The following is a 25,417-nucleotide window of genomic DNA, read 5'->3' on the forward strand; positions in this document are numbered from 1 at the left end:
TGACACAACCTGTTTTTCACTGGCTCTAAAAATGCATCTTGAACAGAGTTTCCTCTCCCCCTGTGCTTAATTTCATCTGGGAAATGAAATCACTGCTAAACATCCACTGAGCTTTGCTGGTCATACTGCTTGTGCATTGCTGCTCAAAAGCAATACTCATTGCTCAGTTTTGAAAAAAATGTTCATTTTTGCTTAAGTTATACTCCTAAATGACCAGAGGCTATTTCATTATTTATATTTCAGTTATTAGCAAAAGAAAAAAACATACAGCAAATAGCAAATACTCTTTTTCAGGAAAGCAAAGACAAGTCTGTCCCGATCCACCTCCCGGGCACTCGCGCAGTCCCAGCATATAGGGGCAAGAGAGACAGCCTGACCCAGATTCAGAGACGGAGAAATGGAGCCCCCTCAAGATTTGTAGCAGTAGCTTTTCTTAGGGCCTGAGTCAACATAGCTGAAAAGCAAGGCAATGCAACCAGTATTAAGATGATGTTCCATTACAACCCAGTGCCAAAGTCACTCTGCAAAGGACTTTTCCTAAGCAAGTTTTCAGTCATCTTAGTTGCTCCTGCTTCCCCACCTCCTGCACGTATCACCCTCCATCCTTCCGAGCCACGTTCCCTGTTAATAGCACTCAGGATCACTTCACCTGAGCCAGAAGTGCTGCCCTTAAACCAAAGGCTGTGCTGGGAACCTGCCTTTCCTGGCCATTGGCCCCTTTCCAGTTACAGGAGACGTGTTAATGAGAAGACCTCACATGTAATCATCTACTCAAGGCACTTGCAAAATGCCAGCCAGCACAGTAGCTGGTTGTGAAAGACAGGAAACCAAAGTCAGCTAAGACCTGGACTCGCATTGAAACAGCAGCAAAGAGTAAGGAGAGTGAAGGACGACCTGGGGCTAGCGCGTTAAGAGCCATGGCTGGCTCAGTTGTTACTCTGCTCCTGTGGGAAACCTAATGTCTAGTGAAAAATCCAGCTGAATCTGAGGACCAGCAACTCCTGCTGGTGGCTTGTAGGACAAGTGTCTGGCAGCAGGTAATAGAGAAGCCAGTGGGGTATGCATGGGAGAAAGGTCAAGAGATTGTAAAAAGCTTTTCACTTTCAAGCTGAGTGATGGGAATGGTCAGTGACTGACGGATCCTAGCAGCTGGCAGAGAAATTCATCACAGGGCAGTCCAGTTAGGGAGTGGGAACTCAGCGATTTTCATGCTGGACAGGTTTTTACGATACTCTGAGAAGTAGGTGACATAAGGCACATAAATCAAAGTAGCTCCTTGAAACTGAGATAGTCTGGTGCCCTGAGATGGGGACAGCTGAGACGACACTAGATATTCCCCCAAGTGCAGGGACTCTGTTTGTGCCAGCAGGGAAACCAGCCCTCCTCATGTGGAGTGAAGGAACGAGCAGTATTTTCAAGGAACCCATTGGGTTTCTATGAGTTTTACAGAAATGGAAGATTTTCATTGTGTAGTACAGAAGGACACTAAAAAACTGTGCTATCATGAAATATAAACTGTAAATCATGACTGAATGATTGCAAATCATGAAATCTTTATATTCAAACCAATCTTGCTCAAAGAAACATTCCCACTTGCAAGTCATGGCTTAGAGAATCCTGCAGATAGTCAGATATTGTAACTCTGCTTTTTAGTGGTCCTTTACAATTTTCTTCTATGGATGTGAACCAAACTTTGGAGTTCGGGGAAGGTAATATATAGTTTTACAGTGACAGAATCTGCTTTGATTTTAGTGGCAATAGAAAAACAACAACAACAACAACAACAACAAGAGCAACAAAACTTCCAACCAAGTAGAATTGGAACCACTGAGATATGACCAAAGTACAGATGAATAACCAAGTCCAACACCTCACTCTTAGCACTTGCAAGTTCCTAATTCCTGCTTTTTGTTTAGCTACTGGATTGGGACACTTTGGAAGATGAAGCTGATGCAATTGCATTGTTTTCTTTTTAGCAGAAAATACTATATCCTATCATGGAGCCTACATCAAACAGAAAGGATAGGAAAAACAAAGAGTGAGAATTCATATTTAGCATTACAAATCTTGTGCAACTCAACTGCTCAACCTTTTCTCTTAGTATATAGGGCTTGTGTAGCATTGCATCCCACAGAGCTGATGTCTTCAGCAATCCTCAATAACATAAATTACTCACACTGACATGTTTTTCTAATTCTAATTTTAAACTTCTTTCCCTGACCTTTTTTCCCTCGTCCCCGTTACCTACCAGGTCCTGTAACCAAGTTTTGCTGTGCTTGCTCCACCTTTGTTTACACAGTCCTTCTTGCTGCTGTGTGGCGGGGCTGCTGTGTGTCTTCTTGATGCCCATGCCCAAAGGTGAGTCTGTGGGGCTCCCTAAGTTGCATCCTGGGGTGCTGCTGCCTCCAGAGGTCTGTCCAACACTGTCTTCCTGAGTTCCTTGGCACCACTGGAACCCAGTAGCCTTTGCAGCTCTGCATACTCCAAAGCTGGAACCCCACTGCAAGTATTAATTTCTCCTCTTTCACCACCATGTGGTGTGTTTTTCTCTTCTGGTTTCTCTGCTTTCAGGTGAAGGGCTGCTCAACTGCCTGTCTCTGCAGCCCTGTGCAAGCATCTCTGAATCCCTCCGTGGCTCCCAGTTCATTCAAGACTTCATCCCTTTCAAATCTGGATCCTTGCACTTGGCTTTACTACTTTATTCTCCAGCTACAGACTGTAGGCAATGATAGTGCTGAGCCCAGGCTTAATGGGAGGCAGAGGAGAAGAGGAGCAGGTCTAGTGATGGTGACCAGGGTCAGCCGAGAGTCCACCATGCCATAGTGACAAGACAAGGTTGAGGTCAAGCCAGAAAGCCAAGTGAGGACCAGGAAAGCACATGACCAGGCCCAGGCTCAGTTTCAGCACAGCCCAGGCTGGGACCAAAGGAAAGGACCTGTGCTTAAATGCAGTTCCTGAGTGAAAGAGAGGAGGCTCCCTAGCTTCCCACGGATCTTTTTCACCCAGCGCTTTTCCTCGCTGTCCAATCCAAGCACTTACCTGTGCTATGCCAGAGCTGGCCTTGAGCATTGGCAGCCAACTCCGCTTGGGTGAAGGGAGCACCCTCAGCGCCCCAACCACGGTATCTAGTGCTGCATGCAGTGAACGCTGCTGTCCTTGGGCACTGCAGAGCAGGAGACCCAGTCTAACGCAGTGACTGGCTCCCAATAGCTGGGGGAAGGAACTTGTGCCCACCTCATACTGGTGCGTGCGCCTCAGGCAGGTATCCCAGGATCAATCTCCTTCAGGGAAAGCGCTAAGCTCTACCCTCTCATTTTTGCAGTTTAGCAAACTCTCTCTCCTGTATCGCAGAAATGACTTGTTTACAAAATAAACACTGTCAGTCCATTTAATTGGCTCTTTAACATGGTGAGAAATGTTCCCTGGCAGAGAGCTCCTGGGAAAGCCTCCAAGAGTTGAAATGGAGAGGAGCTTTACTTGGAGAGGACAAACAAGACTGGTCTCCTAGGACCCAAACCTCCCCTCTGAATCATCTGCCCTTGGATGATGGTAGGAGTTTGGGACTGGGTACTAACCATCCCCACAACCAGTGTAGCAGTAATTTTTGTCTCATGTGGTCAGATTGAAGAACTAGCTCTCTATGGGAAAATGGATCAAGTCAGTGGTATCCATATCCATTTCTGGCCCGTATCTTGCTGCTGCCCATGAAACAGTTGGCAGTCACGGGGTACTTTCTACCGCAGAGGAAACTGCTCCAACAGCATCCTCTTTCCTATACAGTTTTAGCATAAAGAAATACAGCCCTGACAGGTCCTGGAGCCAGTTTTGCTTACATAGGTCTGTCTGGACCTTCGTATCCAAAGCTCATGGAGTCAGCAGACCTGCAATTCTTGGCAAGGCTGCTTGTCTGTTCTGCACTGAGGCCTATCTGGTTTTGCCTTTAACTTTATCAAACTGAATCATTCAGACCAAAAATGTTCACGTTATAATGCATCTTCACTAAGTAATGCATAGTCAGAAAGGATCATCCCAAAGAGATCAGCTTGTCCTAACCCTAGAACAAAATACATTAAAAAAAAAAAAAAAAATAAAAAAAAAATCACCAGTCTGTAGAAGCAATTGGGTCAGTACACAGCTCTGCATAAACTTGTGCCGAAAAGCTCCACTCCAGCCTGCGTCAGCCAAACCCCTCTGGCTTGCCCAAAGCCTGAACACCAGCCCACCGCAACAGGCGCCTAGTAGCTGCTGTGCTGATGTGGGCTGGGCCTGAGCAAGAGGGACCGAGAGGAACCTGCGTCCCCAGCAGCGTCTTGCCCCACACAGCAGAGACGAGGGTTGGGTCAGTACACAGCAACAGGCCCCCACAGAGGTGGGAAAGGAGACGAGACTCAGAAACTCAGCATGAGAGGCCAGGACGGATGGGGAAATGAGGCCAGAAAAGCAGGCTGGTAGCAGCTGGACCAGAGCCTGGGACCAGCCTAAGTGTCCCAGGAAGAGGTGAGAAAGCGGGTGCAAGAGAGGACCTGGATTCAGTTAGGAAATTGGGTCAATTAAGAGAGCTCAAGAGGTAAATGAGTATGTGCTCTCTTGTGCCAATGTAAGTGTGCCTTACCAGTGATGCTAAGAAAGCTCTGCTGGATTGTGCCATGCTAAGAAAGCTCTGCTGGCCCTTTTCAGGTGGCTCCAAGAAAAACGTAGATGGAGGCACCCAGGACAGCAGTAAGTGGATGCTGCCCCCAAGTGGTGAGCGTTGCTTTTCCCCACACTAACGAAGTGACATTTGAAAGGGACTGGTGCCTGACTCTCCCTCCACAGGTACACCACCAGACAAGGCTTTTAAGCTTTCCAATAGTACAGATATTTGCACCAGTTGTACACTTCATTTCGCTATCTGTGTTTGTTTCCAACAACTTATACTTCAGTCATGATTATCTGCTCTGTTTTGTTTGACCGTTAGCACTGCTTCCATCAGCTTGGTTTAATAGTTTCAGCTGCCTGTTACAGGCTGCATTGAAAAACCTTTACCCTCCCAAATTGATTACTGACAATCACAGAATATTCAAGGTTGGAAGGGACCTCTAGAGACCATCTAGTCCAGCCCCCTGCTCCAGCAGGGACACCCAGAGCACAGGGCACAGGGCGGCATCCAGGCGGGTTTGGAAGATCTCCAGAGCAGGAGACTCCACAACCTCTCTGGGCAGCCTGTGCCAGGGCTCTGGCACCCTCACAGTGAAGAAGTTCCTCCTCACCTGGAGATGGAACTGCCTGTGTTGCAGCTTATGGCCATTACCCCTTGTCCTATCGCTGGACACCCATGAGAAGAGCTTGGCCCCTTCTTCCCTGCATTTTCCCTTCATGAACTTATACATGTTAACAAGATCCCCTCTCAGCCTTCTCTTCTCCAGAGAAAACAGGCCCAACTCAATAATAATGCTGCAGTGTTAATGACTACCCATAAAAACAAACAAAAAGCAAGCAAACCCACTTCCTTTTCTTAGAATTTTGTTAAAGCTCTACCACCTAGTTTCAAATTAACAGCTATGGAATTTGCTCCCAAGTCAGAGCCAGTTGCAGAAGCAAGGGGCTTACAGTATCCTGAAAAAAGTGTTTCCTATGATTATACACACCCATTTAAGAAAATCTGCAATGATACTTCTTAAACAAGTCTTGGTACCACAAGTGCTGAACTGTGTTTTATTTCTGACAATTATTCAGTACAGTATCTGAAACAAAAAGTGTCAAAAATAAATAGCTGAAGATTAGGCATCAGAATCCTGCTGTCTTCGCTACTGCTGTGAACCCCTTAATGTTTCTTGTTTTTTCAGCCTTCATTCTTCTGATTCTCCTGGTCTACGGATATCATCAATCTTCAGGATCATTCTAACAACTTGAGTAGCCAGGGAAATCTGCTGTTTCTTACCAATCAGCGTTTCTATAACATGTTGCTGCTTCATATCTGCCAAAAGGAAGAAAAAAAGAATTAGATATTCTCCTGAAAAAGGACACATTCACCTGGCAAAGTCCTTGTCAGGTCACTGTCATTGAAAGAACATACTCAAATTAATACTTGTTATCACCACTTTTGGACAAAAATTTGCAAAAATTAAGAGTTCAAGTCCTAGTTCTCATAAAGACCTTATTACCATCAAGAAAAAAAACTTTCTTCCCAACTAAATCCTTCCCCATGGTCTCTTCTTTTTTTTTCATTTTTAGAGATCAGTTTATATACAGAAATACTGCAGGTACCCTAAAGGCACAGTAAGCACTGTACAAGTGAAGAGTACAAAGTTGCGTGAAAGCGCCAACACCTAACAAAAAAAGACTTACATATTACCTAAATGCAATGTCTTACGTTATGCTACAAAATTTACTATCTTTTTGAAAAAAGAGCATGGCAAGTTTATTTCCAGATGAAAACAGAAGTTTTCATATACTGATTTCTTAATCTGTAACATATTTATTATTACAGGTTCCAAACTAGCTGGAACTTCTGTAGCAGATCACTAAAATTGCTATATTTAAAATATATCCCCCACTTTGCCTCAAAGGGATTAATTAGTGAGTAGTTTTCACTCCTGCACCCCAAGGTCAGCAGCATCTTCAGCTAATCTTGCAACCAGAACAACATTCATGCAATTGTATTTCTTCACCTGTGAGGCGTGTTAAGTGTTGCTCCTTCCATACCCTCTCCCCCAGGCATTTATTATAACAAGGGGCAAAAATTCCTAACTGAAACGCTGCATAGGTTAAAGATGGCCAAAAAGCAAAACAGTATTCAATTTTTCCTGGAAAAAACCCACCCTTCTGCTACACGCCCTCTCGTCACTAGGCTTCTTACCATTTGTTCCTTTCTGCAAACAGTCAATGCCGAGAGCAGGATTATTTTCTTTCACTTGCCTAGCCCGCACTTCAGTCATAGTCTGTATTGGATTCATGCCACTGTTCTCGGACAGTGCCATGGGAATTACTTCCAGGGCATCTGCAAAGGCTCTCATGGCATATTGTTCCAAAGAGGGACACTGTGAAAACAAAGCAAATAGCTATTACTACAATGGTAGCAAATGCAGATTCCCATACTAGCTGCAGAATCGTATGCATGACATGCAGGCTTATTCTGAGAAATACATTATCTCAGCTTCCAAAAGATATTTTAACCGAACAGGAAAGCAAAACTTAAGCACCGGCTAGCACTGAATGCTGGAAACTTCCTTAAAGACTCACTTTTTCTGAGCTTTTCAAGCTGCGCTTAATTTTAATTGCAGAAAGTTGCAAAAATTTCTTTCTTACCTTGTCTGCTGCCTCGCTGACAGCCAAAGCGCAAGAAATTTCGGCGGCGCCACCGCCGTACACGATGCGATTGTCCCGGACGAGATTGCGGATGACACACAGGGCATCGTGCAGGGAGCGCTTGGCCTCTTCGATAATCTGGAATTACAGAACAGCAAATCCTTTACAACACCCACCGATGAAGCCTAGGAAAACCTATTTGCTAATGCAGAAACAGGGAGCATATTGGCATTCAAACTGGCCTTATTCGGGGTTTTGTCTTTTGAACGGACAAAATCTGAAAATTAGGTTTTAGTATTTCTGCATGTCAATTAGGTCATGCACGCAGTCTAGCAAAATCACTAATGCATCAAGCGACCCTCTGTAAGGAGGACAAATGAGAGCACCCACAGCCAAAATGGTAATAAATGAAATATCTCACCATTTTATTTCCTCCTCGAATGAAAATGGTCACGGCTCGGGAGTTCTGGCACTGTTCAATGACCAGCATTTTATCCTTTGTGGTCCCGAAGGAGATCTCCCGGACAATCCCAGCAAAACCCAGCTTCTCTGCTGTTAGCTCACAGAAGCGGGGAACGATGCGTCCGCCAGTTGCAATGGCGATTAACTAAAATTCAACAGGCATCAGTTACTTGGAGAAGACTTTTCCCTCGTGTTTTTATAACACTTAAAACTAGCAGAAGGGGATTTGCCAGATGCCTACTCAAAAAGGTTATTTTCTCATCATTTCAGGTGATCCTTTGTTTCTGGACATCAAAGAGTGAGATTAAGAGGAAAAACACTCCTACTCACAAAGAACTTAAAGCACCAACTACAATTATAGGTTCCAACACCATTTTTCTAAGTTCTTCCACAGACCTCCAATGACTTTTTCCTCCTGTATTAACCATACACATACAATTACACATTTTTTCCCTCAAAAAAGTCTAAAATGTTTAACCAATAGAGCTTATTAATTTAACAAGGTTTTGTATTGGTTCCTCATATATTTACTGTAGAGATTTTTACTTACTTCTATTTCAGGTCCTCCAACCCAACGAACAGCAGGCAGCTCATTCTGAAGCAGCAGGTGATTTGCCTCATCATCAAAACCCCACTGGCAAATGGCAAGGTTTGCACCAGTGTCTTTTATCTGAAAGCAACAAACAACATTAATCTTCTGAAAAAAAATCTTACAACAAAAATAGAAAAGGAATTCTCAATGGTGTTAAGTCTCCTTATTTTCCTCAAAACACAATTCCTTGGAAAAGAGCTGTCTGGTATACAGAGAGATAGAAACGAATCCCAAGCAGCGCTTATATGTTATTTTAGCTTAACTTTCATTCATAGTCTTAAAACTACTGAGAAGCATGTTGCCAATCAATGGAATTATCAGCTCATTTCTGATAATAAGTAAAATTATGATGCAGTTTTGTGTAAAAACTAGGAAAATAACAGAAAACAGAAAAATACTCCCGAAGACTCTACCTGTTTGACCATCTCTTCAAATTTCTCCTTTTCGTATTTCTGCAGTGCCTTGTAATCTTCCACCGATGTTACATCAAGCTTATGCTTGGTTTTAGGCTTAGGTGGTTCAAATGGACAAGTAAGGATTGCAATTTTAGCATCTTTAAGTTCCTAAACATAAAATAAAAGAGAGCTGAATTCTGACCCAAGTAACACACTTCCTTCTTGTATTTGAAAGGGACCATGACATACGTTTAAAAAGCAGCAATAGGAGGAACCTTGAAGATAATTTCACAGATACTAAAATGAGACCAACTAGATCCATGTAATTCTATCACAAGCTACTGCCATTTAACGTACATAAATCCCACAGACTCTCAAGATGCTGTCCAAGTGTACAACAACCTTTACCCAGTTGTTTAAAGTATCAAACCTACAACTGCTTTCCCCTCTCTGCTCACAGTGACCAGAGAGTGAATTACATACTTGCCTTCTTCACAGCTACTTTTTAAGTACTGAAAGCCTGGTATTTTCAACAAGTCTTCCTTTATAAGATAAAGGATGACAACTACTAAATAATATTTTCAGACTTGCAGAAGTTCTCATCCTGGGCTCACATGCAACATCCAATACACTTACAGTAGGTACTGAACGCAGCTCACCATACTACATTCGGCAAATGATTATTTGTTTCACTTCAGAACTCTGCACTTGTCCTCACTTAATGCACAACAGTATTTGCTCCAAGAATGTTTCTCTTTATGAAGACTATTTGAATTCTACCTTGGTCCTTGCACACAAATAACTTAATGCCCTTCTCCCTGTCCCCATTTGAGAAAACCAAATGAAACAGAACAAAAAAACCATGAAACAAACCACACTGTGTTTAAATGCAGGGATAGTATCTGAAGCGATACATTTCAAGACAATCTTGTTTAAACCATTACAGTTGACACACACATCACTTACTTTAGGCATCTGTGGATGACTGAAATCTTTATCCACAATCACCCCTTTAACCAGCTGTGTATCTTCCAGTCTGCCTCCCACTTTGCCTTGTACTTTGATCAGCTCAAAATCAACATCTTTGCGCTCCATGTCTGCTACTGTCAGTACAGCATTTACAGCAATTTCTGCCATTTGTCTGTGACAACGGTTAACTCTAGATTTAAGCACAGCATAATAACAGTTCGTTACATTTAAAGAGTTCAGCATTAGGTTTAAAAAAAAAAAGAATATAAATCTATCAGTACTGCACAGAAAAAAATAATTAGAGCTTAAGACTTCCATTCATTTCAAGAGAAAAGTGGTTCTGATTAGTTTGTTCATGGGAGTAGAAGAGATGCTACAAATGACAGAATATACAGTACACAATTCCTCAACATACTGTTCTTGGACATATTCTGCAGATGTAGATTTGGGACATAAATGATGAAAACTTGCTATTAAGAAACATTCATACAAACAATCTTATGACGTCTGCAAAAGCAGCCCCTAAAAAGAGCACTTGCACACATTTTCTGTAATATACAACCACAGCTTTCACCTTGAAAGGTATCTCACTAAAAAGATGCTATAGACAGTAAACAAGCTCCAAAATCCTCCTACTACACATCCTCCTACTACACTCCTCTATATTGCTGAATAAAAATATTGACTATATGCCTTTCGCAAAAAATGCTATACCCTGACAGAAGTCAAGTCTGAAACAGCACTATTAAGCGCCAGTAAAGCCACTCAACAACTTTCCAGAACTTTGGTACAGGTGATATGATCAAAAACACACAATGGATTAGGATGCAACAAGGGAAACAGGACAGGAAAGGAAGTGACACGGCAAAGATCTGTATTCCCATGGCTATCTTCCTAGATATTTGAGTGTCTACCATGAGATGCTAAACAACCCAAAACTGCTTTTTCAAAAAGCTATGTACTACAGTAATTAAAACTGGGAGATATACCACTGTTTATTTTGCTTCTTTATGCTCTCCCATCTCCACGCTATTCCTTACATCCAAGCTCCATCGTATCTGAGAAAGCTGTTCAATGTCCAAAGAGCAATAGACAAAAAAAACTCCCTCCTTCTCAAAAATACTAACTGGAAAATTATATTGATGCTTATTCAGTGTGTAGCTAGTACACAAGACTTTATGTTGAAACTACTTTTGTAAAGTCTCTAATTATTTATAGCAATCTTAATTCTTATATGGGAACTATATATCATCAGTAAAATAAGACATCACTATTACAGGATTAGCCAACTAGAAATGCACTCTTTAGGAAGCTAATTCTAAAGATAAGCTCATCTTGGGTAGCATGGAGTGTCTGAACCACTGAGAAGCTGATTAACTCTACACTGAAAAATAATACAATGAAAAAGAAAATAAGAGCTTTACATCTGAGGTCTGAATTTATACCTACATAAAGAAAAAACAAACAAAGAAAAACTCCCACCAACTTTGCGCTTCTTTTAGTTGTGCCATCTTTTGAAAAACTCTGGCATGCAGTTTTTAGAACTGGGGGTCAAGAGACATAATCAAGTAAGAGACCAAGAGTCTATAGAAAAATTGGGCCGACAATCAAGTAAATACAAAAGAATGTTCAACAGTCATCCCTGTATTATAAATAATTTAATACTCTACCAAAATATCACACAAGCATCAGGATTTCTCCTTTCAATTAAAAGCGTTTGTAAGGAAAACGATAAAACTCATCGTGAATTTTTCATGAGCTTACACTTTGGAGCCCAGAGTTGTCTTTGCCGTCTGGATGAGCGGTTCAGTGTTCTGCGGATCGACGGGAAAGCTGTCGCTGATTTTGTCCAGGTGTTCAATGGCGATGCGAGCTGCCTGTTCGTAACCGTCTGCTATTCTGATGGGGTGAATCCCACGATCCAGCAGCTGCTCCGCCTGCTCCAGCAGGGCTCCAGCCAGAACTACGGAACAAAGTTGAAAATAATGTTTACTCCCCCACAAATTGAAGCATCATATTTGACATATTGAAAAGTAGCCCATCAGATTTTTTTTCCTTTTCCCTTCTAGCATTTTTAAAAAGAAAGCTCTATTTTAGTATCAAGGTGAGACAGGAAGAAAGTTATGCAAAAAATGAAAGCAGACAGAAGACTTTCAACACTAGACAGATGACTCTCAACACTAACTGCCACTGTAACCATATCTTAAAATACACAAAATAACTTTCTCATTAAAAGGATCTCAATACAGGAACTGATAAGAATATCAAAGTCTTAAATATTTAAAATATTTTACAGAAAAAGAATATCTACATCAAACACCAACATCTCTGAAAGCACCTTAAGAAGCTTGATTTTAAAAGTGGGAAATTTGAGCCGAGTTTAAAATCTTTTCTTACCAACAACTCCTGTAGTTCCATCCCCAATCTCATCATCCTGAGATTTGGACAGCTCCACCATAAGTTTAGCTATCTGGTGATCCACATCCATCATGTTCAGAATGGTAGCACCATCATTCGTCACAGTCACCTCCCCATCCTTGTCCACCATCATTTTATCCAAACCTTGAAAAATCAAAAGGTAAAGGTTAAAATAAAAAAGTCTTTGAAAAATTATCAAAGGAGTTATTAAAATCATTTAAACGTTACCATTGGGCCCAAGAGATGTTCTCAGAGTGTTTGCCACTGCCTTTGCTGCCATTATGTGAGACTACAAAAGAAACAAAAATCATTATTAATGCTCCCCAGATCACAGTATTAATTAAGAAAATTATAGAAAAAGAGCTAACTCTAGTGTCACCATTCAACTTGAAGCAGCAAAATGCAGAAAACAAATGAGGACAAACAAATTGTTTCTATATCTGGGCCACCTCCCATACCCCTTCTCTGCTTACACAGCTAAAGCTCCCAACAATAGAGGTGCAGCTACGAAGATTTCCTTGAGGATTCAAAGTAACAGACGCTGCCACCATCCATGGGAACAATTAAACACTCTGAGGAGCTTTGCCCTTTATCTTTATTTTCGGTACTAAGCCCCGCACGTGCACAGCCCAGGCGCTGAGGCCCGCGCGGCCTCGCCCGCTGCCTGCGGGCCCGGTTTGGCCACCGCCTCGTTCCTTCATCGCTCTCTCCCCCATGCCCGGAGCCCCGCAGAGGGACGAGGGCCACGCGTGGAGCCGCGACGGGCTCCAACTTCCCCACACACGAGGCCCAACGGCTCTGCCGCCATCACGGCGGGATGGCTCTGCCCGCCCCAGCTCCTGGGCGCATCACCGCCCGCCCGCCGCCCGCTCACCTTGAGCGCCTCGAGCCCCATGAGGCGCGTCTTGCGCTCCTGGTCCTTGAGGATGAGGAAGGGCCTCCCATACTCATCGAACGCCAGGGTCCCCATGGCCGACATGATGGCTCCCGCCTGCCTCCCTGCCCGCCGGAGCCGCGCCGCGCCCCGTACGCGATGACGTCGCACTCGGTGACGCAGCGCGCCCCGTGCCCTGCGCCTGCGCAGCGCGCCCCGCCGCGACACATGTCGCGCCTGGGACCTCTGTGGCGCCCTCAGCGGAGGCTTCTGGAAGCCGCTGGGAGACGCTATTAGGGAGAATACGGGAGGGGGGGGGGAGCACTCTAGCGGTGGACTCTGCCGCTGCAGAGATAAACCATCCCATTGCAGGAGCACTCCCCTCGGTGGTCAGGTGGTATCGCCCACTAGTATAAGTGTTTCCGGGCCGGCCGCTGCTACCCGCTCGCTGTGAGGATCCTGGGGGGCGGGGGTAACGGGGCTGGGTGGTCTGCGCGGTCTGCGCATGCGCGGTGCCGCCCGAGCGGGTTTCGGGGGCCGGCGGGATGGCGCCCAGCTCGGCGGCCCTTCCAGAAGGTTCTTTGCGGTCGGAGGCGCCTCTCCGAGCACCGCTTCTGCCGAGCAGCACCTGCTGTTTGCTTTATTAGTTGCTGTTGCTGATGGGCCAAGCTGTTTGTCTCCTCAAAACCAGTGCAGTAACTGCCCTCTGCTAACCCAAGGGCAATGGCTAACCTGGCAGCAGGCCGTTTTGTCCGTTAAACCGCCGGTAAGACGGCTGGTGTGAGCAGAGGTGGGGGCTTGTCCGCAGGAGCCATGCCAGGCAGCGGGAGCCGCGATGCCGAGGACGAGGCCGCGGGCGGCAGGAGCGCGTGGGGGCTGCTCGCGGCCGGCGGCCTCGGCGCCGGCCTGCTGGCCCTGCACGCCGCCGCGGCGCCCTTCGTGCTGCCCGCGCTGCGGCGCGTCTGCCTGCCCTTCGTGCCCGCCACCGCGGCCCAGGTGGAGAACGTGCTGCGGATGCTGCGCGGCAGGAGGGGCTCCCTCGTTGACATTGGCAGCGGCGACGGGCGCGTTGTAAGTTACAGGGATGCGCTCCCTCCGTGTAACCCCTCAGAAACGGGATGAGTGCCCACGGGAGTGGTTGATAGGAGATGTTACGCAAAAGCCATAGCCTCGTTCTTTTGGTTAGAGGGCAATATAGAGCATGCTTTCACGTAAGAAGCAATAGTATTAAAAGAGAAGTAATAGTATCCGAAGAGACACTTATAGCTGCCATATGTTAAGGCTGCAAGTTTGAACACCTTGAAACAGGCTGGTAGCACAGCTGCAAACTTCTGGCACTGCTGCTCTATGTTTGTTATATTATTAGTTTCTCAGTCCCTTATTCGGCTGTCACCTTTATATATGACAATACAAACTGATATATCCTTAAAGTTGTAGATTTTGCACTTAGCTTTGGGCAGTGCTGGCTGCTCACTTTTAAGTATAGTGAAATGAGAATAACTTCCAAGTGGGATGATGCACACTGGAGGTGTGGCAGGGCTTCCATACCAGGGACGTCAGCATGCCCATATGGTGTGTGGCCCAAGGATGCTCTCATTTGAGAGTGACCATGTAGGGGAGAAAGTTTTGCTGCACTCAGATGTTTTCAGTGTTGCAGCAGTCGTTACTCTACATCAATTTTTATGTAGAAACACTAAAGGATTTTTTTCCCCCAAGGGAAGCAAACTATTCTGCACTTGTGCTCAGAACTTACTGTGGTAGCCCTGAGTATAAATAGAATAAAAAAAGAAATAATTAGGGCGATGTGAGAGGAAAGGTGATGACAGGCAAAGCGATGCTGCCCTTTCAGGATGTTGTCCAAACCCAGGTCAAAACTGCTGGTGAGAGAGAGAGTTGTGATGAACAGACTCCTCTTTGTAGGTGTGATATTTTGTGTAGAGATTTTTAACCATCTGCTCTTGTCAGGTTTAGCAACAAGGGGGTGCATTAAGCACTAAGTGAGCTTTTGATAGGAGCTCCTAAGATACTTTTGCATGTTACTGTTGCCCATGTTTTGTGTGAGTCGAGGCGACTGGAAAGAGTTGTGTTCAAGTATGAACAATGAAAAGTATCTAGAGAGGGCATCAGAAATTTCAGCTTTCTGCTTTGCATTCTGACTGACTTTTACCACATCCACCCTGATTTTATATGTGGATGACTAAATAGGGATGGAGAGACTCTGCTCTGAGAACCAGGTGCCTGAAATTGCATGCAGTGATACTTGGGAATTGCCTTGGAGTATTTTCCTTTAAATTAAGTGGAGCTTCTGCACTGATACTTTAAAATATTTAGCATTCTCTCAGGTAAAATTTGTGAATCAATATGGATGTATCTTCATTTCCAAAGATAGTAAAAATGTCAGAGTCTTCTAATATAGTTACAATTTTTCTATTATTTAGTATTGGAGGTAATTCCAGTCGTGTACATATGCCTTAATTTAAATGGGTACATTTGAGAATCTTACATTATTTCAATTACCTCTTTAAAATTATATGAAATATAGCACTGGAAGAAAGGGATGTTGTGAGATAATTGTTTTTATGCGGATCAACCATTTGACTTCATTTTCTTTTTATTAGTAGGTCATTCTTGTGATGTAGAGGTCTCAAGTGCTTACCTGCTAGTGCAACTGAAATGTCAGATGCTCTGATATTGCGCATTGAATGTATTTCTGCCTGTATGTTTAATGATTGCCTTAGTATTGTTGAGACTAACATATTCCAGCGCTTTTCTGGGATGAAACTTTTTTCTTTTTGTTTTTGTAGGTGATAGCTGCTGCAAAAAGGGGATTCAAAGCTGTCGGTTATGAATTAAATCCCTGGTTGGTCTGGTACTCCAGATACCGTGCCTGGAGGGATGGGGTGCATCAGAACACCAAATTTTATATTTCAGACTTATGGAAGGTAGGTGGTGAAATGTCCAAGAGTGAGTGAATTTGGGATGTCTGAGAAGTGTCCTGTAATTTGGAAATAATTCTTTGAAACAACTAGAGTGCTTTCAGGCCACCAGATGCTTCCTTGGCCTTAAAGTACTCGAGTCCACAGCAACTGGGCTCACAGCATAATCGGCAACTTTGCTGGTTTTGCCCTTACATGTGGCGTGTGCTGTCCTTTGTGCATGGAAAACCTCCGACCAAAATAGGGGAACTCCAGCCTTTTATGCCTAAGGAGGTTGTACACCCAGCCATCACTTAACAAGGGAATGCTTTAATCTTAAAACATTTTTCACTTAAACATATATAGGAGTTAGAAAATTATCTATGTGGTTTTATTCATGACTCTTTTGAATTGTGTCCTGGGTATCTGAATTGATTTTTTGCATGTGTGCTACTGGAATTCATGCCAGATTCTTGACTAGGTAATAGAAGCTTTCTGCTGTTGAGCAGTGTAAGCTGTCTGGCATAGGGAAACGTGCATTTGATTTCTAAATATGATGTGGATGTGATTCAGAATCTCCTTTCTTGTTTTTAGCCTAAAAAACAAAAATTAGTCCAAAGGGAATGTAGCCGAAGGCATTGAGGAAAAGAATGGTGCCAACTCCTCCAGTTATATATGATAGTTTTCATTAAGACTTATGTTTTTTTGTAGGTTTCTTTTTCCCATTACACAAATGTTGTTGTTTTCGGGGTACCTCAAATGGTAAGTTTTACTGTTTTTTCATAGTCTAATTGACTTTTTTTCAGTCTGATTAAGACAATCACTGTTGGTAATCTGATTTTAAAAATGAACTAACATAGAGAACGTCAAAGGTAGTTAGTACTAATATTTTGATACATAACTTGCATATTAGCAAGAATACAAGAAGTTTTATGCTAGCTGTGCTGCAGGTATTCCCTGTGCTGAGCATCATGTGTTTTTGGTTTGGACTTTAAAGAGAAGATAATGTTTTTGGAGCTGCCATGGCTGTGATGCTGTTCAGAAGCATGGACTGCTTGGCTGCCCGATTTTGACAAGGCTACAGTGTGGTGGTTGTCTCTGAAGCAAGGAGCTGGGGGCAGTTGTTGGACCTTTGCTGTATTGAGTGGTATCAGACTTGATTAATGGTTCGTTTGGTGATCAAGACAGGAAATTTGCAGTCAGAGATTCTCCAATGTGATGGAGAAATTCTCCAGAGGGTCGGAGCGGAGAGGAGGACACTCCAGTAAAGTAGAAATAAGTACCCTGGGAAAATGTTAGCAAGCTTTGTACACGTTTTGTGTAAACTGAAAGTTAATAGTTTGAAGCAGGGTAAATTAGTAACCAGTAACTTGATATGATAAAGGAAGTAGCTACAGGTCTCTGAATAACTTTTCTCCAGTAAATGAGGTTACATTCTTAGATCCTTTTGATTAAAAAACAAAAACAAAAAGCCCCACTGACGTAAATCTAGTAGACCCAAGCATAAGAACTGTGTTTCCTAAGACTTGAATTTGCTCTTTAAATTTCCCTTGAAAGTTGTGGGTGCTTAGCTTCCTAAGTGATTGATTTTTCAAGAAACTAATGCATTTTCTCTTTTATTGAGCACAATACATCTCTTGATTTAATAATACTAATCTAGTTTGATGCTGTCACACTGTTCTTTTATTTCACATCCAAGGTTAGCTTTCAGCTAGGTTAGCTTGGATTTATTGATCTTCGGAGAATGCAGGACCTGTCTGTTCTTGCAAGCATCTGGGGGTGGTGGCTTTCAGTCACTGAAGAGAATGTTATTGTTCTGGGCAGGCTCACAGAATTCATACCAGGTGTTGATATTTGTACTTTCTATTGTATTTTAACCGTATAAGTACAGTACGAAGGTCTACAAAATTTTCTTCAGTAAACGTTAAAAAGTTAGATTAGAAAACACAAAAACTAATATTAACATTTAATTAACATTAAGACCTCTGACTTTAGTTCAAGCATACTGTTCTGTTGGCTGAGCTGCTAACAAACTTTTCTAATTTGAACCAACACAGACATGAGATGTGACCAGTCTGCACAGTCATTGATTAAAAATTAGGCTAGGTCCATGTTTGTGAATTTTATCAATTTCCATAACAACTTTAGTCCTTCCTTGCCTAATACCAAGGAGGTCCTGTTCTGTTCTCTCCGATACTGAAACGTCCCTATTTTTCTAGTTTAGTTAAGGTATAGTAGCAAAAATGTTTAAAAGCATTTGCTGCGCGGACAAAATCAGAACACGAGTACTTAGATTCTGTGTGTTCAGATGTAACTCTTGCATGTTAGCTCTATTGTAGGAAAACTATATTCATAGTTCAATGTAGATTTATGTTTAGTGGTGGTAAGGCACTCGATGAAAGGTGAACTCTGCATGTATGTGATAGTGGGAGCAATGTTTACCCCTTAGAAATAGGTTTGTGTTTTTTTCATTCAGTGATATTTTCTACTGTACCATATATCTTTTAAGTTGCACTGTGTTCTTGTGACTTAAATTCAACTATATTTTTAAGTAATTCCTTGTCTTTCCTATCTAACTTGCTCCTTTCATATCTAAGTTATGTCTGTTTACTTGCTTTAGTGTCACAGATATTAGATTTTAATGTGTATTAGGAGCTTGCTGACGTATTTATTCCTTGTGGAATAAAAGGAATGGATGCACAGTGATCTACTTGAGCACACTGTCAGTTTTCTAAAGAATGAAAATGGCTAAAATCTATTGAGCTTAATTTTTCAGAACTTCTCTCTGTTTGGAGTCAGAAAGAAATTATTTTAAAATCAAGATATTGTAATTTTTTTTTTCACTTAATGCATACCAAAATTTCCAAAGTATTTATTGGAGATGGAGCATCTGACTTGGGCAAATGGTTACTCTGCCCTGACAGAGCAATGATATTTCTCTTTTTTTTTTTTTTCCCCAATCTGATTAACTCCTGTAAATGGAGGCAAACTGGGCTGCGTGGGTCCTCAGCCAGGCAGGGCTGTGCACCAGTGTGTGCTCTTCACCCAGTACTGCTGCAGTGACTTCTGTTAGCAGAGTGGAGCCAACAGAGCTCAGATGCTGTCGCATGAACTTCATCATTTGCCAGGCACCAGATTGCCTGGGTTTGAACATGAGAAATCGGGGTGTTTCAAGATCTGCCATGCCATAAACTGAATGTCAGGAGAGACATTGGTCTTCAAGTATGACGTGGTGGTTCAGGCATACTGTGATATAACTATAAAAGTTTAATTCATGGGACTTAAGTATTTATAAAGAAAGAGTCCTAGTATGGAAGATGGTGAATTAGAACTTGCAAAGGCTTCCTTATGTTTAACTGAGGGATTATCTGTGATTTTTAGATGTGTTTTTTTTGCAATTTTTAGAACTTAAGAATTTCACAGTTCAGAGTAAAGCAGTCATTTTCAAACTTGATGTTCTTTGTCAGTGCAGCAGTTGAGCATACGATCATGAAAAAATGTCCTAAAATTATTCTTAAAAATTCTTCAAACTTTGGACTTGTCTTGAACTCTTGAATTAGATTGTAAAGAGAATGCTTCTGTGTTGTACTGCTTCTGAAAGCCTTTGCTTTTTGCTCCACAGATGCCACTGTTGGAGAAGAAGCTGGAAGAAGAACTTCAGTACAATGCCAGAGTTATTGCCTGTCGCTTTCCTTTCCCTTGCTGGGTCCCAGATCATACGACTGGAGAAGGAATAGACACCGTGTGGGCCTATGATTTGAAAACTTCAAGGGATGTGAAACAGAATGCTTAGAAATGACACCAAGGACAGAGTTCTAGGCATCTTAATTTGTATTGAAATTCTCAGCTGTGAGTTCATCTCTTAGAAGATGAGATTAAGATAGTTGGTGACTATGTTCTATATATTCTGGACTTAAAGTAACACTGAACACTGTCTACAAAAACTCTCAGAAGATTTTATAGAAGTCAAGAACTTAAGTATTGAAGATGGGATAATAAAGTTACTTTGGTTAAGTGGAGCATAAATGAGTTACCATGTTCTATTTGGCCTACTGAAAATATATATTCTTTCTGGTCCTACTTAGCATTCATTATTGGGGAGTGAGTGATGGGCAGGTAGCTCCTTAAATGAGCAGTGGTTCCCAAATGTGTTCGCCAGTTATGCTAGATGAGTTTAATGCTGCACTTGTTTGGCCAAGAGCTCCTTGCATCAAATAATGAACTGAATGAGATGATAGCACTGATGGTTTACAGTTCAGCTTTGGATATTTGCATTTCAAAGGTCTATTTGACACAAACAAAATTAGCCATTTTTTATTAATAGTGGTGCTGTCTGTTTATATTAACATATTTTTATTTAATTTGCAGTGTGAAGACAAAGCTCCAAAAAAAAAAGAGCTCTTAAGAACTTTTACTGTTATGAGCCTTTACAAATGATTAAGTTTTTTCTTAATGTGTCTATTCTGTGAAAAGGGCTTTAAGTCACCTGCAGGATGGTGGGATGTCATTACTTGGGTTTGCTCAAACCTTGAGTAAAGTATGTGCGAGAACTGCCTGCTTGTTGGTGTAATGAATACCTCTGATTCAGGAGGCATTTTATCTGGCTGGCTTGGTTAAATATGATAAAATTTAGTCTAAATTAGTCCAGATTACTGTGAGTTTGGCAGAGGTCCTCAGTCAAGGTTCCCCCCACCCCCTTTCCCTCGATGCCAGTTTTAAGCTGTATCATCCGGTGAGATCTCCTAAACTTAAGGCATCATTGCAGATCTTTTCTGTGGAAGAGGTGCTAGTTCTTCCTGTTGACATCATGAAGTTTAGCGGAGGGAGGCCTAACTTTTTTGCATACCCATAATCTGGGGTAGATTAACCCACAGAGTGTGTATTGAGTACTACCTAGGTGGAAAGCATCTCCCTGAAAAAAGACCTTGGTGTTCTGATAGCACAACAGACGGAATGAGAACCACCAGCAGCAATCAAGGTCAAAATTACATTGGGCTGTATCAGCAGGTAAGGGTGGCAATTGTTCCCTTTCTTCAACCCTTGCAAATCTGTATTTTGAAAAGCATCCAGCTTTGGGACTGCAGTGCCAAAGAGACCTTGGTGTTCTGGAGTGAGTCCAGATCTGAAAGACTGCCCAGGTGATCAGGGAGCCCATGGTATTCAGGGAGAGGTGGAGAAAAATGGGATTTGAGCTGTAAGAGAAGGCTGGGAGGTGGGCAAGGAGTCTTAGCTGTTGTCTTCCTGCTGCATCTGCTTGAAGGGTGCTGTAAGACAGACTCTGGAGGAGCATGGAGATGAGACAGGAGGGGAAATGTTGATTAGACACTGCGGACAGTGTTGTCATTTCAGTGCTTACTGAAGGTCTTTCCATTGGTTAGCACCTGAAGTTCTCCCATCTTCGTCCATTAACAGAGTTATTGAATAGCCTCCTGCAGCCCCAGTGAACATAACGCTCTTTGCTGTGAAGTGACCATGAGTTGGTCAGATCTTTGCATGTGTGATATTCGTATTGCTAAGCTAAAACAAGTCAAGTAAAAGTGACCTGCCAGGTAACTGTTAGATTAGTACAATTAAAACTAGCCTGGACCAAGAGCAGTGCTGAAACCCTACCCTGTCAGGGCAACACAAAACCTGTGAATTTTATAGTCGTTGACAAGTCATAATTGTTGGGCTACACTATCTGATGAGAAGTTTGGCAGGTGTGGTCTATATTTAAGCTTGCACTCAGCTTTTTTTTCCAGTTGGGGCAGGCAAGAAAGTTTAAAGTGTAAATATGCACTGAGTAATTTAAAAGGAGCACTAAAAGTTCACAAAGTAAACAAAGTAGTAGAAAAGGTGCAAACATGTTGGCTCAGGATGCTGTGTCCTGCATTGTATTAAATTTCATGTAGTGGTAAGGCACAAGTATGAACATAAACTATGTTGAACACCAGTAAGTCATAACATTTCTATGTGTGGTGCTTGGACCAAATTTTTACTGCTTGCTTTCACTAAAATTGAAGAAATTGCACAGGTATGTTTTCCTCAATGTTCGACTTTGTATTGTCAATATTTGACAGATAATTGAGGTTGGAAGGGACCTTTGAGATTGAATCTGGCTTCCCTGCTCAGGCCCAGTCACCTAGAGCACGGGGCACAGGGCGGCATCCAGGCAGGCTTTGAAGACCTCCAGAGAAGGAGGCTCCACAACCTCTCTGGACAGCCTGTGCCAGGGCTCTGGCACCCTCATAGTCAAGAAATTTTGTTTCTTGCATTTCATTTTATGAGCTATTGCTGGCCACCACTGAATAGTCTGACCCATCGTTTTGACACCCTCTCTTGAAATTAGGGTACACTGGTAAGATCCCCCTCTCAGTCTTCCCTAGGCTAAACAGGCTCAGCTCTCACCCCTCCCTCATAGCAGATGCTCCAGTCTCCTCCTTTGTACCCTGATGCTGGTCCCCAGTAGCTCCATGTCTCATACTGGGAAGCCCGGGCCTGTGCCTAGTACTCCAGGTGTGGCCTCACCAGAGCTGAAGAGAGGGACAGAATCCCCTCCCTTGACCTATTGGCAACACTCCTGATGCAGGCCAGGGTGCCACTGGTCTTCTGGCTGCAAGTGTGGATTGCTGGCTCATGGTCAAGCTGCCGCCAGGACTTTGAGGACCTTCTCTGTAGAGCTGGTTGAAGAAGTTAACAGGACTGGACCTGGTACTGGATCCTGGGGGACATCATGAGCTACAGGGGTCCACCTAGACATTGTGCTGCTGATCACAGCTCTGAGCTCTGCAACTCGGCCAGTCCTGGAGCATTTATGATGGGGATGTGGCCAAAAAAAAAAAGGTGTGTGGGGGGTCAGAGTTCTTCAGGAATGACACTGGGAAACCGTTTATTTGTCTTTGAGACATATTATGCCTTCATGGGCTTTGTGATGAAAAATGGTTTATACCAATGTTCTAATTTTGTCATCTCCTGCTTTACATAAACTGACAGTGTTATGAGCCAGCCCATGTCTGGGGTGTTTAGTACACTACTCAGTCCCTGCAGCCACACAGTTGTCTCAGCCACCTTCGTTTAGATTTGTTTATAAAATTTTGTACTTATTGTGTGGGCTTCAGGCATTTCCTGATTAGGGAGCTTGTTGAAGTTCCTGGTTGATCCTCTGGAGTAGGATTATATGCTGTGACTTAAGTATTGCTCCAAGGGACTAAGACCCCTGTCTTTCAACTGCGCTTCATTTCTGATTCATGAGTTGCAGCCATGTGTGAAGATAGTGAAGCAAGTTTAAACTAGACTACTTGCAGGTCACTTGGAAGGATATCATTTGTGGAAAATGGTTTCAAAACCCAGCATTAGAGAAAGTTTGTCTTGAGGGAGGGACATCTCTCATGTAGCAGTAGGTCTCCTGAATTCTGCATACATTGCATCAGTAAGAAGAGATTTGAGCTTGGCTTGACTTGGCTTGTGTATGTTTACCTTAAAAAGTATCATCAGTGATGGTCCTGTTCTAAGAACCGGAAAGGAAGAAAATAGAGGAATCATCATTCCCATCTTTAATGGGGAGAAAAAAGGAAGAGAATCTTATTGTCCAAATATGGTAGTTGCAGATATTTTTCATGCAGTTCCAGACTTTCATCTTAGCTGTATTTCTGGATATACATCCCTGAGCTTGAATTCAGAAGTGAATTCATGGCTAATATCTTTACATCTGAATGAGAAATAATTTTGATAGTGGAGTCAGACTCCTGTAGTTTCATTTTTACATGATGGTTCACTAATGTTGAGGAATTATTCAAAGGCAAACGTCAATTCCTCAAAGGGATGACTGAGAGGTACAGCCTAACACTAGAATTAACACTAATAGATTTTGAAAGTGTAGAAGAAAACTAAAGTCCAAGCAGTATTTGTGTTTAATTGTATAATGTAAATACATTGCTTTATAGTATAAATTTTATATTTTTAGAAGTAATTTATGATTGTACCTATAGAAATTCCTGTTATTTTAAAAAATAAATTTTAAAGTGCATTTTCTCTTAAAGTTTTAAGGCTGTTATAAATCACCCTTGACTGTGAAAACCCTCTGACTTCAACTATTTATTGTATCATAATCTGTCTATTCATCTTTGTATACTTTACTGTGGATCCTATTAGATGAGTAATTATCATATTTTCCTCATTCTGTTTTTTTATTTCTTTCCAAGCTCTGTTTGTTTTGTTTACCAGTGATTCTCTGGTTTACTTTTTCATGTTCTTTTTACAGTTTGACTGTATAGCTTCATAAATTCACCTAAGGTTTTCATTTCCTTTCATTTTCTGTTACCCAGTTTCCTTTTTTTCCAGCTAACTGTGCAGGAAGACTATGTCATAAGAATGCTTTTTTTGTCCCCTCACATTTTAACATTCATTTAATTATTCCCCTTGTTTTATTTAGCATTCTGTATGCTGACATAGCATGGCTTTTGTATCCAGTAAATGAAATAAAAACACACCCAGCCATATGGCATGTAGGTTGAAAAATAGCCTCCTTCAGCAATTCTGACTCTTTAGTAAATTTAAGTACCTAATTCTGCATTATTATATTTCATCACTTGACAAATGAATATAGGCTTTGTGTCCATTCAGTGTTTTGGGGGATTTTGGTTGTTTGTTCAGGTGGGCTTTTTGCTGAAGTCTTGTTCTTAGCTTAAAGTAGGGGTTTTCCATTAGAGGCTTTGGTCGAAATGTTGGTCTCGTGTTTTTGCTATGTAGTCCCTGAAAAAATCACCATAATACTTTTTTAACCAATGTTAGCAGTTTGCTGAATTGTAAGTAAAGACTGCTTACCATTAAATGTTTAGGGATATTTTTCAGCTTACTGTACATGTTGTGTGTTTTAAAAAATAGGCTTTTGAAAACCCATCTAGAGCTTGTGGCAGAGAGTTTTGAGGTGAGCAGAGGTCTTCACAAGGGCAGAGGCTCTAAATTAATGGTTTTCAACCCGAGGTTTGTGGGTCGCTTCTGAGGAATTCACAAGAAGTAATTTAAAAAGCAAACATACGATCAGTAGATATATATTTACTACATATGGTCAAGTCTTTCCACTGGAAAGTTTTGAGGTGCCTGAGATAAACGTGCAAGTCATTGAACTAAAAAACATGGGGCTAGGAAAACAGTAGTTAAATGGAAATGAGCTTATCGGAGTAACAGATTTTTTTCCTGTTGTTGCTTGAACCGTGAGCCTCTGGTATTCACACGCATGAGCGTTTGTGCCTTTTCTGTTAAGTGTGAAATTAGATACTGCGCTGTATGAGGGGGAGAGCATTTGTGTGATCTTGCACATTGCTGTTGCATTCTAAGTGATTCTAGCAGCTTAATTAAGACAATCTGGTTTGAATCCAATTGTGTGGGTTTTTTTTTAAGAAACAGGTTAAATTTTTGGAGCACCTCGTCAGCTGCTGCTTGAGGGTGTTCAAAACCTGCTTGGCCTTTTGGAGGGTCCCCAGCTGCTGTCCTGTCTGCAGTGGGTGAAGCCCAAACTGCTTCCAAG

General features: G+C 42.3%; 2 protein-coding genes across 2 annotated transcripts; one reads left to right on the forward strand and one right to left on the reverse strand.

Moving 5' to 3' along the window:
* Positions 1-5,707: 5,707 nt before the first annotated feature.
* On the reverse strand, positions 5,708-13,158 carry CCT5 (chaperonin containing TCP1 subunit 5). Its single transcript, XM_026048530.1, has 11 exons — positions 12,998-13,158; positions 12,352-12,412; positions 12,103-12,267; positions 11,470-11,668; positions 9,703-9,895; positions 8,755-8,904; positions 8,300-8,419; positions 7,709-7,894; positions 7,288-7,425; positions 6,839-7,019; positions 5,708-5,956 (listed from the first exon to the last, which is right to left on the reverse strand). The coding sequence occupies exons 1-11, from the start codon at positions 13,100-13,102 to the stop codon at positions 5,829-5,831; spliced, it is 1,626 nt and encodes a 541-aa protein (XP_025904315.1). The 5' UTR covers positions 13,103-13,158; the 3' UTR covers positions 5,708-5,828.
* A 652-nt stretch (positions 13,159-13,810) lies between these two features.
* FAM173B (family with sequence similarity 173 member B) lies at positions 13,811-19,996 on the forward strand. Its single transcript, XM_026048551.1, is given in 5 exon segments — positions 13,811-14,068; positions 15,802-15,939; positions 16,624-16,674; positions 19,535-19,679; positions 19,682-19,996. Coding segments are annotated over 5 exon segments (642 nt in total). The 3' UTR covers positions 19,732-19,996.
* Positions 19,997-25,417: the final 5,421 nt, after the last annotated feature.

Source organism: Nothoprocta perdicaria, unplaced genomic scaffold (genome assembly GCF_003342845.1).
Source record: "Nothoprocta perdicaria isolate Ctin4 unplaced genomic scaffold, notPer1 scaffold_55, whole genome shotgun sequence".
Classification (NCBI taxonomy): domain Eukaryota; kingdom Metazoa; phylum Chordata; class Aves; order Tinamiformes; family Tinamidae; genus Nothoprocta; species Nothoprocta perdicaria.

Excerpts from the sequence above, each read along its gene's own strand:
- CCT5 (XM_026048530.1), bottom strand. The coding sequence starts at position 13,102 with ATGTCGGCCATGGGGACCCTGGCGTTCGATGAGTATGGGAGGCCCTTC. Across the intron at positions 9,896-11,469 it reads ACAACTCTGGGCTCCAAAGT|AGTTAACCGTTGTCACAGAC; the intron begins GTAAGCTCATGA and ends GCTTAAATCTAG. Across the intron at positions 7,895-8,299 it reads TTGGAGGACCTGAAATAGAA|TTAATCGCCATTGCAACTGG; the intron begins GTAAGTAAAAAT and ends GTTGAATTTTAG.